The 10,784-nt window shown below is 40.8% G+C and overlaps 2 protein-coding genes across 7 annotated transcripts in view; one reads left to right on the forward strand and one right to left on the reverse strand.

Annotated features, from left to right (window-relative positions):
* HELQ (helicase, POLQ like) overlaps window positions 1-5,522 on the reverse strand; it is a 48,024-nt gene extending 42,502 nt beyond the window's left edge. For 2 of the 5 annotated variants that reach the window (XM_058547418.1, XM_058547416.1), the window contains exons 1-2: window positions 5,179-5,521; window positions 3,186-3,906 (exon numbers count right to left, since the gene is read on the reverse strand). In XM_058547418.1, the coding sequence (XP_058403401.1) occupies window positions 3,186-3,906; window positions 5,179-5,496 (1,039 nt within the window). In that variant the 5' untranslated portion in view covers window positions 5,497-5,521. Of the gene's footprint in view, window positions 1-2,407; window positions 3,165-3,185; window positions 3,907-5,178 lie in introns of those variants that run through there. The other 3 variants (XM_058547417.1, XM_058547420.1, XM_058547419.1) reach the window with 3 other exon arrangements.
* A 147-nt stretch (window positions 5,523-5,669) lies between these two features.
* MRPS18C (mitochondrial ribosomal protein S18C) lies at window positions 5,670-10,699 on the forward strand. Of its 2 annotated transcripts, XM_058547422.1 has the most exons (6): window positions 5,685-5,896; window positions 6,694-6,746; window positions 8,630-8,713; window positions 9,756-9,813; window positions 10,437-10,496; window positions 10,581-10,699. In XM_058547422.1, the coding sequence occupies exons 1-6, from the start codon at window positions 5,797-5,799 to the stop codon at window positions 10,655-10,657; spliced, it is 432 nt and encodes a 143-aa protein (XP_058403405.1). In that variant the 5' UTR covers window positions 5,685-5,796; the 3' UTR covers window positions 10,658-10,699. The 2 variants fall into 2 exon arrangements, with proteins under 2 accessions (XP_058403406.1, XP_058403405.1); XM_058547423.1 differs by lacking the exons at window positions 9,756-9,813; window positions 10,581-10,699 and having other exon boundaries at window positions 5,670-5,896; window positions 10,437-10,493.
* The last annotated feature ends 85 nt before the right edge of the window (window positions 10,700-10,784 follow it).

The following is a 10,784-nucleotide window of genomic DNA, read 5'->3' on the forward strand; positions in this document are numbered from 1 at the left end:
CAATCATACGATGCAACTCTTTGCAGCTTGAAAATGGAGGGTAGATTGATTTATATACGCTCAATATGCAGTTAGGAGAAAAAAGATTGTAAATGTGTGTTGGTTAGCATGGACCCAATTATGCACAGATATTAGAAAGAATATATGCATAGAAAAGTTGGGTTGAGGAGCCAGCCCCACGGCGCAGCGGTTAAGTGCGCGTGCTCTGCTGCTGGTGGCCCAGGTTTGGACCCCGGGCACGCACCGAGGCACTGCTTGTCAGGCCATGCCGTGGCAGCATCCTATATAAAGTAGAGGAAGATGGGCACGGATGTTAGCTCAGGGCCACTCTTCCTCAGCAAAAAGAGGAGGACTGGCATGGATGTTAGCTCAAGGCTGATCTTCCTCACACACACACACACAAGAAGAAAAGTTGGGCTTGAATATATATTTGTCTTCCAAAATAATTAAATTTTAAAAATGACTCAGGGCTGGCCCTGTGGCCTAGTGGTTAAGTTCATCGTGTTCTGCTTCAGTGACCTGAGTTCGGTTCCCAGATGTGGGCCTACACCACTCATTGGCAGCCATGCTGAGGCGGTGACCCACATAAAAAATAGAGGAGGATCGGCACGGATGCTAGCTCAGGGTGAATCTTCCTCAAGCAAACAGAGGAAGAGTGGCGGGGCCAGCCCAGTGGCATAGTGGTTAAGTGCGCACGCTCCACTTTGGCAGCCCGGGGTTCGCAGGTTCGGATCCCAGGCGCGCACCAATGCACCACTTGTGAAGCCATGCTGTGGCAGCATCCCATATAAAGTAGAGGAAGATGGGCACGGACGTTAGCCCAGGGCCGATCTTCCTCAACAAAAAGAGGAGGATTGGCATCAGATGTTAGCTCGGGGCTAATCTTCCTCACCAAAAAAAAAAAAAAAAAAAAGAGGAAGAGTGGCAAGAGATGTTAGTTCAGAGCGAATCTTCCTCAGCAAAAAAAATAATAAATAAAAATGACTCACAGGATATATTACAAAGGTATTAAAAATAGTTACATGTGAATGACAGTCAAGTGACTTTAATTTATTGTGCTTTTTGGTGATGCCCAAATATATGCAAATGCTATGTATTTTTCTTACTTTAAAAAAATTTCAAAAATACTTAAATACTTATATTAAAAAAATTAATTATATTAACCTAGTTCTCAACATTTATAGAAAATACATTAAGCATGTAATTCTATGATAAAAAGGCAAAAACAGTATAAGGTTGAGATTCTCTAACTCAGTGATTCTCAAACTTTTGGTACTCAGAATCCCCTGCAGTGCTTGTTAAAGCAGACTGCCAGGTCCCACCCCCCAGAGGTTCTGATCCAGCAGGTCTGAGGTGGAGCCTGAGAATGTGCATTTCAAGTTTCCAGGTGACGCTGATCCTGTGGTCCAGAAACTGCACTTTGAGAATTACTGCTTTAGCTCAACGAAACGTAGTACACCTATTTATGATTTAAATTGGTCATGTCATTAAGCCAGATTTACAACTAAAAAGACATTTAAAAAGTTATTATTGGGGCCAGCCTGGTGGCTTAGCAGTTAAGTTCGTGCGCTCCACTTTGGCAGCCCTGCGGTTTGCTGATTCAGATCCTGGGTGCGGACCTCCTCATCACTCATCAAGCCATGCTGAAGCGGCATCCCACACAAAGCAACTAGGATGTACAGCTATGACATACAACTATCTACTGGGGCTTTGGGGAGAAAAAAGGTAAAAAGCAGGAAGACTGGTAACAGACGTTAGCTCAGGTCCAATCTTCCTAAAAAAAAAAGTTATTATTTTTTTATACTTTTATTTTTTTTCCCCTAAAACCCCAGTAGATAGTTGTATGTCACAGCTGCACATCCTTCTAGTTACTGTACGTGGGACACGGCCTCAGCATGGCCGGAGAAGCGGTACATCGGTGTGCGCCCAGGATCTGAACCCAGGCCCCCAGCAGCGGAGCGCGCGCACTTAACCGCTAAGCCACGGGGCCGGCCCAAAAGTTATTATTTACTGAAGTTCTTTCAAGCTACCAATATAATTACTGACCGTCATTCCCAAGGCCTAATTTGGCATGTCCTTGACACAGAACATAACTTGCAAAACGACTATTACTATTATTGCTGTTGCTATTCCTCTTTAATAGATCAGGAACTATGGCTCAGAGTGCAAAACTCGTGTTTAAGTGACAGGGACAGAATTCATAAGTAGGCTGACAACCTCCAGCAGTTGAGAGTGTACACCATAGTGTACCAGGCACCATGCTAGTTATGTAAGAAAAAGATGAGTTAGATAGAGCCCTGTCCTCACATACTCATTCTGGCGGGAGATGCAGATTAAACAAAAAACAAGGTGCTGGGAGAAAAGCAAAGGTAAAAAAGTTAACGTCTACTTCATGGGCAATACACACCTTTAGTTTTTAATCTGCAAACCTCACAATTTAGAATTTACTAGACTCTTGTAGAGTCTTATATTAGACTTTGTTTCCTGTAGTCCTACTTCTCCAACCTGATTGTCTTCTCCCTGAGATGAGAACCCATGTTTCCATATGGTTCATAAGACACTAACATAGGAGTTTCAGAAATATTTATGAAGTGATTGGTTGGTAGGCTCATCTTCCAGGATGGCAGCAGCTGTCCCTCCTTTGTCTAAAATGACAGATATTTGAAATATACGCAAGGACCCAGGATTTTTGAAAAACATTATAAGATACATTGTTATTAATATTACCTCTTTGCACTTAACTCCAGCTGTCTTTAAAGATGTTTAGTTTTAATCACTAATTTCTTTCACTCAAGAAATGAATGTTTCAAGGAGGCTTGGGTAGTTGTGTCAGATAAGCTACTGAGAAGTCAGGTAAAGTAAGAACTAAAAGTATCATTGGGTTTAGACCCCACAGTCATTATATCTTAAGTGAGAGCACAGAACCCAGAGTTGGAGTGGGCTGAGAATTATGGAGGTGAGGAAAGGGAGACAGCAAGGATAACAGGTTTGAGAAGTATGACCACGAAGCGAAGGAAAGAGGTTTAGTAGCAGCAGGATAGGAAGAGAAGGCTGAGAGAGAATTGATATTTTGATTTGTTTTTAAGATGAGAAATATGACCATGGAAGCATCTGCTTTCTGTTGATTTGCACTAATATTATGGTAATGATAGTAAATTTTTTTTAATTCCAGCAAAAAGCATTACCATATAATTTTTCAATTCCCTTGAATTGAACATAAAGGTCTCTCACTTTGCTGGGTAATGAATAAAAAGGACCAAGGTCATCTGATGAGGACTCAATTGTTTTCTTAGCAACATTAATTTCTTCAGATAGGAGCGTCTCTTTGAGCTGCTTAGTTCTAGAAAATACTGGTGTTTGGGCCTTGGCATTTCCAGTCATGGTACTTTTTAGATGATCTTTAAGACTTTTTCTCCTATTCATATCTGAACTAGTTCTGACTGTAGAAGAGGATTCATCTATAATTTGCTGGGGTTGCTCCATGCTATTACAGGGCAATTCCTCCTTCACAGTCTTGTGAGAGGATGAGTTCCAATTCCTCTCTTTAGTAGACTGATTGCCCAAATCATTTGAAGAGTTCTGCAAATTTTCAAAGTATAAAACCTGTGAAGAAGGTACATCATACAAAAGATCAGCTCCAGGTTCAATAGAGATATCCTCATGCCCGCTCTGGTACTTTGTGTACCCATCCGGTTTTAATTCAGTAAAGTTGCCTACAGTAGTAGTGCTGAGTTTGTGATGTTTGATGCTTTCTGAACAAAGATCTTCAGCAGCAAGGTCTGTTGCATGTTTCCTATGTTGAGGAAGTTGCATATATTTTTGTTCCAAGTCATCAACTTGAGCTAAAAAAGAGTTTTCAGCAAAGCTATCATATTCACTGAACATGTCCTCTTCACTGTCAATAATCTGAAAAGAAAACAAAAAGATTTGTGGTCAACTCTAGCTTCATTAAAAATAAAAGTTTCAGGGGCCAGCCCAGTGGTGCAGCGGTTAAGTTTGCATGCTCCACTTTGATGTCCCAGGGTTCGCAGGTTCGGATGCTGGCGCGGACCAACACACCACTTGTCAAGCCATGCTGTGGCGGCATCCCACATAAAGTAGAGGAAGATGGGCACGGATGTTAGCCCAGGGCCAGTCTTCCTCAGCCAAAAGAGGAGGATTGGCATCAGATGTTAGCTCAGGGCTGATCTTCCTCACCAAAAAAAAAAACATAAATAAAAAAATAAAAGTTTCAGCCCAGGGCTATACCAGGTATATAAATATATGGTCACAAATGGATCATAGACCTAAATGTAAATCAACTCTATGAAATAGATATTATCATGCCCATTTTACAGATGAAGAAATGGAGGCCCAGAGATGTAACGTGACTTGTCTAAACTGCACTCCTAGTGTATGGTGATGCTGGGATCCTAATTTTTAAGACAGTGCTAAATCCTTAAAGTGGTAGCAAGACTGGTAGACATTTATTGGGATGTGTCATGTCACTAGAAGTTTCTGAATACTACAGTACCCCCATGCTTTTCCTACTGGACACTCCAAGGAGATTGTTCCTAGGTATTTGGAATTGAGAGGCAGAGATCCCACGCTGACTTAGGGTCGTCTGCTGAACAGAAGAGATGTAAATTTGGAGGCAGTAATATACTGCAGTGATTAAAAACACAGGATTTGGACTTATAAGTGTAGTTTTTTAACTTCTCAAGGCCTGATTTCGGTTTTAAAATCTAGGTAATATAAACAGTTTATCAAAGCACCCAGCACATAATGGGTCTGCAATAACCGGTAGATTTTATTAGTACAGTAGGAGCAGCGGAACTTCGAAGTCTAGCCTTGCGTCTCAGTCATGCCACTTATTTGCTGCGTGTACAACTTGTATGTCTCGGGGTCTACGTTTCATACCTACATAAAAACGGGGACAACAAGGCAATACCTCACAAGTGAGGCTTTAACAGCGATAACAAAGGTGCGCAAACGAAGGCTGGTAGATATTTGGTCACTTGTTTGCACCTGAGAAGGGAATGGCCAAAACTGTCGAGTTTCAAGTTCCATGGCTTCTATAGCTGCTCTCCCACTCTTTCAGAGGGTAGGCGCGGTAGGAAACCTGGGTTTGTATCATCGCCCCAAAAGTGGGACAGGGGACGAGGAACTCGGGGTAATTTGAGAGCTGAGGGGGTGTACCTCGACCGGTTGCACGCCCACGGTTTTCCGCCGCCGGCTCCCAGCCACCATCTCCTCCTCCTCCTCGTCGTCCTCCTCCTCCTCGCCCGGCTTGAGTTCGGCCGCGGTGGGGGCGTCAAGAAAGCTCCCTAGGATAGGACGGTTCCTTTTGCGGACAGACACCCGCCGGCGGATGCGGGAACCACCTTCATCCATGGCAGGCGCCGAGGGCCCTGCCCAAACGTCGTCCCCCGTGACCGAGCCGCCAAACCCCAGCGGAGGAGTGAGTGGAAACCGAGGCCAGGCAGCAACAGCGCGAAACTTCGCGCGCCTGGCCATCCACTTTTGGGAAAGGCGACCAATTACTTGTCAGGGCTCTCAGACCGGAAGCGGAGGCGCAAGCGTCGGAGCCCGCCTTCGTCTCGTCCAATCATAAGTGTCCCGGGCTTGCGGTGCGGTGGGGGTGACAACGCAGAGATGCTGCGCAGGCGCATTGGAAAGACCTCCTACTCTTCTCGTGTCCCAGCGTTCGCCCGCGGAACCCTTGAATGGAGCAGTCGGGGCAACAGGGACAGAGCACCGGAAGGGACTTGTCAGGACGATTTCGAAAGAGAAAAGGAAGGGGAGGGACGAGGAACCATGGCAGCTATGGTTGCTGTTTGCGGTGGTCTGGGGAGGAAGAAGTTGACCCACTTCGTAAAGGCTGCTGCCTGCCTGACAGATCCCGGAACTCCCGCGGGTAAAGTCTCCATGTCCTACGCTCCACTGTAGCTTTGCAGCCCTTCCCTCAGCCCTGGTTAGGTCGGGGGAGTCGTCCCTGTTAGCTAAACGACGCCGGCTTCTAGGCGATTAAGAGTTTCTCCAAGACAGGCGGGAATCTGTAATGGCCGAGGACTGGTATTTTAAAGCTGAAGGGGGCGTGAGATGTCCAGTACACTCTTAAAAAAAAAAAATACGAGGAGAGTGATATGATTATCAAAAAGAGGCAGAGACGTGCCTAAGATCTCCGGGTAAACTTGGTAAGGAAGGACATTTCCAGAGTCATCCAGCACAAATGCCGAATGTCTGAAGTCCAAGATCAGGGCGAAATGGTGACACAGGCCCTCCAATCGATCATTTCCGCCCTTTTATCTTTTCTGTGCTTCTCTATCAATAACTACTCTTTGTAGATCTGTTATTTTCCCTTTGGTATGACAATGCCTTTCTGTTGCTTCTCCATAAGAATTTGCATTAAAATCTGCCTCTAACCGTGGAGAGAAGGAAAAATAAATTTCAGGAAGAAAGTAGGTGAGAGGTTGTTATGGGTGGGGAAATATATGCCCTTTCCCCAAAGCCCTGGAAAACACATCCATCTTAAGTCCTAATCTGTCTCAAATATAAAGGTTTTTATCCAGTCATTGTGAGTATAATGAGTATAAAACCTTTCTTTTATCTTGTGTCCCTTGATGCAACTTGCCTCCAGAAAAACAAAAATTTTTCTTTAGCTACTCAGCTAACAAAAAGAATTGGTTTGTTGCTCTTTCTATTTAATTGCAGTGCTTTGGAGAAGTTGTTCACAATATAAAGAGGTAACCAGCAATGAGGACCTGGTAAGAACTTTTTTCCTTCCTTTTTTATAAGGCATTTGCAAATAAGACCAAATTCCTGTATTTTAGCTATTTGAATAGAGTTCAGCTGGAGGACAAAACAATAATCATTAGCCTGAGTTCGAAAATTATAATTCATTGACGAGTAGTCACTTGAGTTTTGAAGCAAGAGAATTCCTAGAATTCTAAAAAGAAGCACGGTTTCTGTAATACCATATTTTTCTTCCTAGATCTTAAATTTAAGGATATGCATGTTTGGGAATTAAAAAACGTAGTTTTGGTGGATGGAATAATTGGAGATAATCCAAAGGGACTGTACAAAGCTTACCTATAGGTTGGCTCTCTTTCCCATTTCAAATTCAATTCTATCTTTGTCCCATTCATCACTTTTGGGGAGGCTGTCTTAATGTATGAGGGATCAAAATTAATTTTATACCAGGACATCAAATATAATTTCTTCTAAGCTATAAATGTATTTTTATGGGTTTCAAGTACTAGCATTGGACTCAGGTGATATAGATTTTCTTGCTACATGCAAAGATAATTTGACACTAATCAGACCATACAAAGGACTTAGCACAGTGTAGAGAAGAAATATAGTCAGTCATTACATGTGAGCTGAGTATAAGTTGGTTTAAGTTTGAGGAGTTGGAAAAAACAAAAGGAACTCCTTTAGTCCCTCTGAGCATCCATCTTGGGTCATCTAATTCACACCATAGTTCAAGAGAGTAAAGGAAATTAGAGCTCCTTTTTAGGTCATAAGCCCCATTGAGACTCTAATGAAAGCTATGGGATCTCAGAAAAAGGCACACAGTCCCATTCATTTGGAAATTTACATAAAACTATAGGGAGGGGTTCAAGGACTTCTTAGCCATTTCTAGATTAAGAATCTCTAGACTGGGGACACCTGTACTGATTGTAGGAGGGAGGTATTGTGACAGAAGTATTAGAGGCAGTAGTGAAGAAAGAAAAAACAAAAAGGCTGACAAATTTGTAAAGTAGTCTGGGGCCATAAAATTGGTCAGAGAACCTTATGTTACAGTAAACCATGGGGCACTGTCTTCTTATAACATAAAACTAGCAATAAAGCAGCCGGCCCGGTGGCTTAGCAGTTAAGTGCGCGTGCTCCGCTGCTGGCGGCCCGGGTTCGGATCCCGGGCGCGCACTGGCGCACCGCTTCTCCGGCCATGCTGGGGCCACGTCCCACGTACAGCAACTAGAAGGATGTGCAACTATGACATACAACTATCTACTGGGGCTTTGGGGAAAAAAAGGAGGAGGATTGGCAATAGATGTTAGCTCAGAGCTGGTGTTCTTCAGCAAAAAGAGGAGGATTAGCATGGATGTTAGCTCAGGGCTGATCTTCCTCACAAAAAAAAAAAAGTAGTGATAAAACATCTGATAGAGAAATATGGGGATGGATTTAGGGAGTATACTATTTTAAGCATTGCATATTTTATGTTGTGCTATAAGTTTTTCTTAATTTAAATCCAAGAATTTTTAGTCACCTACAATATGGGCAAAACATTTGAGGAGAGAATCACTTATCACAGATTTCAATTTTTTTCCTCCCATAAACCCTTTTTTCTCCAGATTACATTTTATCCCTGAGTCCTCCATGACTTAATTTCTCCTTAGCCAAACTAAAACAAAATACTTCTACAAAATATGGACAAGCACACTGAAATCTTTAAAATGGTGAATCCTTTTCAGAAGTACTTGATTTTTTTACAAGCCAAACTGTTGTATTTATTCTTTTTCATAGTAAGAAAGGTACAACTAATCCTTTGGATAGATTTAAATGTGGGAACCTTAATATTTAATTTTTTTAATTCAAAATTAACACATCAAACTATATTATCAGATTTTTTTTTCCTTTGTCCTAGCCCGTTCCAATGGAAAATCCTTATAAGGAGCCTCTTAAAAAATGTGTCTTGTGTGGGAAACGTGTAGATTATAAGAATGTACAGGTAAGATCTGGTTTTACTTCACTATGATACTTGATTTTAGGATTTTGCTTCTTTATTAGTCCCAACTAAAGAGACTCAAGTCAGTTTTATAACAAGCTTTGTGTAGAGGCAACTGTTTTAGCAATTCATCATTTCAATCCGGTTATACTTCCATGTATATAAGGCCTATTTTATTCAAATAAAGAGCCCCTTAGCTCTCCCTCATTTACCATTATTTCAGCTCAGCGTTTCTTCTTCTCTTTTCTCTCCCTCAAATGTCTTAATAATAGCTCAGTATGGCAGTGATTCTCAGTTGGTGGAGTTGAGTAGTTTGGAAAAAGCTCCTCTGGTGAAGTTGATCTCCATCTCACCACCGATAACCCTGCTTCAAATATAATTTTATCTGTTGTCCATCACTCAGCAAATTAAAAGTGGCAAATTTGGTGGAGAGAATAGTGCTGGAGCTAAGTATACTGACGACAGTATAGTGATAGCTGCCTTAGAGGGAGAAAAACCAAGAAATTTTAAAATGCAACATATTAAGATTATGCACAGTGCCAAGAACAGTGCCTGGCACTTGGAAAGTGCTAAACAATGTAAATTAGTAAAACATAAATTACAGCAAATGGCCCAATGTACCTGTACTTCTTGAAGACCTCACTGTAGTCTGATACTGTGTGATAGCTTATCATGAGAGATGAAATGTTTAGTACCTTTTTGTAAGCAGCAGTATCTTAGAAAAGTATCTGTGGAAAAGTCAAGTGAACAGCTTTAGTACTGAAAGAATATGCTCGTTAATCTGTTATATAGACTTTTTTTGCACAGTGGATAAGAGATGTCAACTTTCGTAGTTACTTTAGTTATTTAAAAAGATGACCTATTAATAGGATGAGCATAGTTCAACATTTTTATTCATATTTTATGAAGTTTTCTGAAATTTATTAATAAACCTTTATATAACTTGAAGGTAACATAAAATAGGTTTGGTTTTTGAAATTTACACAAACAAGGTTGAATAACAAATGTATTAATATTTTTTCTTTCCAAATAAAACTCCAAACAGCTTTTGTCCCAGTTTATTTCTCCATTTACTGGATGCATTTATGGAAGGCACATAACAGGTATTTTGTTTTCTATTATAGCAACTTAAATGTAGATAATTATATAAATCTACTTCTGTTATTTAAGAAAACTGGCAAATTTTCAAGTAGTGCTATAAATCACTATTAGACCAGATACTAGAGGTACTTAAGAAAGGCCCTTCTTAGGCCAAAAGATTATTTTGCATGTCGTCTTATGCTCAGAGTTAACTAGAGAGGCTGACAACATGTAGAAAACTTGGGCCTAAAAAACTGTGTTCTTATATGGTGACTGACAAACAATAATGTACAACAAAAATTTCACAGTTAAAAAAAAAATTGTGTTGATGTTTTGGAGTACACTATAATCCTTCCTGGACTATTCTTTAAACCAGTAAACCAGGGGCCTCTTGCCCATAGGGCAAATTGGATCCGCCACTTTTTGTAAATAGCTTATTTTGCATAGTGCCTGTGACTGCTTTGTGAGCTACAACAGGAGAGCTGAGAAGTTATGACCGAGACCGTATGGCCCGCAAAGCCTGCAAACCCTAAGATATTACTATCTGGCTCTTTACAGATTGTCTAACCCTTCCTTGACTTAGACAATTGTTATGCATTTTGAGTATTGGCATTTTTTATGAATAAGAAAGCATTTTCTTTTATAGGTCTTTGTGGGAAGAAACAAAAAGAAATCACAAAAGCAATTAAGAGAGCTCAAATAATGGGTAAGAGCATCTTAAAAAATGATTTGGGCTAATTAAAATTTTGCTCAATATCTTTTATGAAGAACTTCAATTATTTCTTTACAGGGTTTATGCCAGTTACATACAAGGATCCTGCATATCTTAAAGACCCTAAAGTTTGTAACATCAGATATCGGGAGTAAATTATATAAGGTTATCATCAATAAACTTATTTTAACAGTAAATGGTTGTGTGATGCTAATACTGATTCAAACTATAAGGTTTAATAGCCTTTGGACAGAAAATTAATAGGCTAAACCAAACTACAAA

This window comes from Diceros bicornis, chromosome 8 (genome assembly GCF_020826845.1).
Source record: "Diceros bicornis minor isolate mBicDic1 chromosome 8, mDicBic1.mat.cur, whole genome shotgun sequence".
NCBI classification, from domain to species: domain Eukaryota; kingdom Metazoa; phylum Chordata; class Mammalia; order Perissodactyla; family Rhinocerotidae; genus Diceros; species Diceros bicornis.

Coding starts and splice junctions, on each gene's coding strand:
- MRPS18C (XM_058547422.1), top strand. CDS start 5,797: ATGGCAGCTATGGTTGCTGTTTGCGGTGGTCTGGGGAGGAAGAAGTTG. Junction 9,814..10,436: donor TTATGGAAGGCACATAACAG/GTATTTTGTTTT, acceptor TTTCTTTTATAG/GTCTTTGTGGGAAGAAACAA. Junction 10,497..10,580: donor TAAGAGAGCTCAAATAATGG/GTAAGAGCATCT, acceptor ATTTCTTTACAG/GGTTTATGCCAGTTACATAC.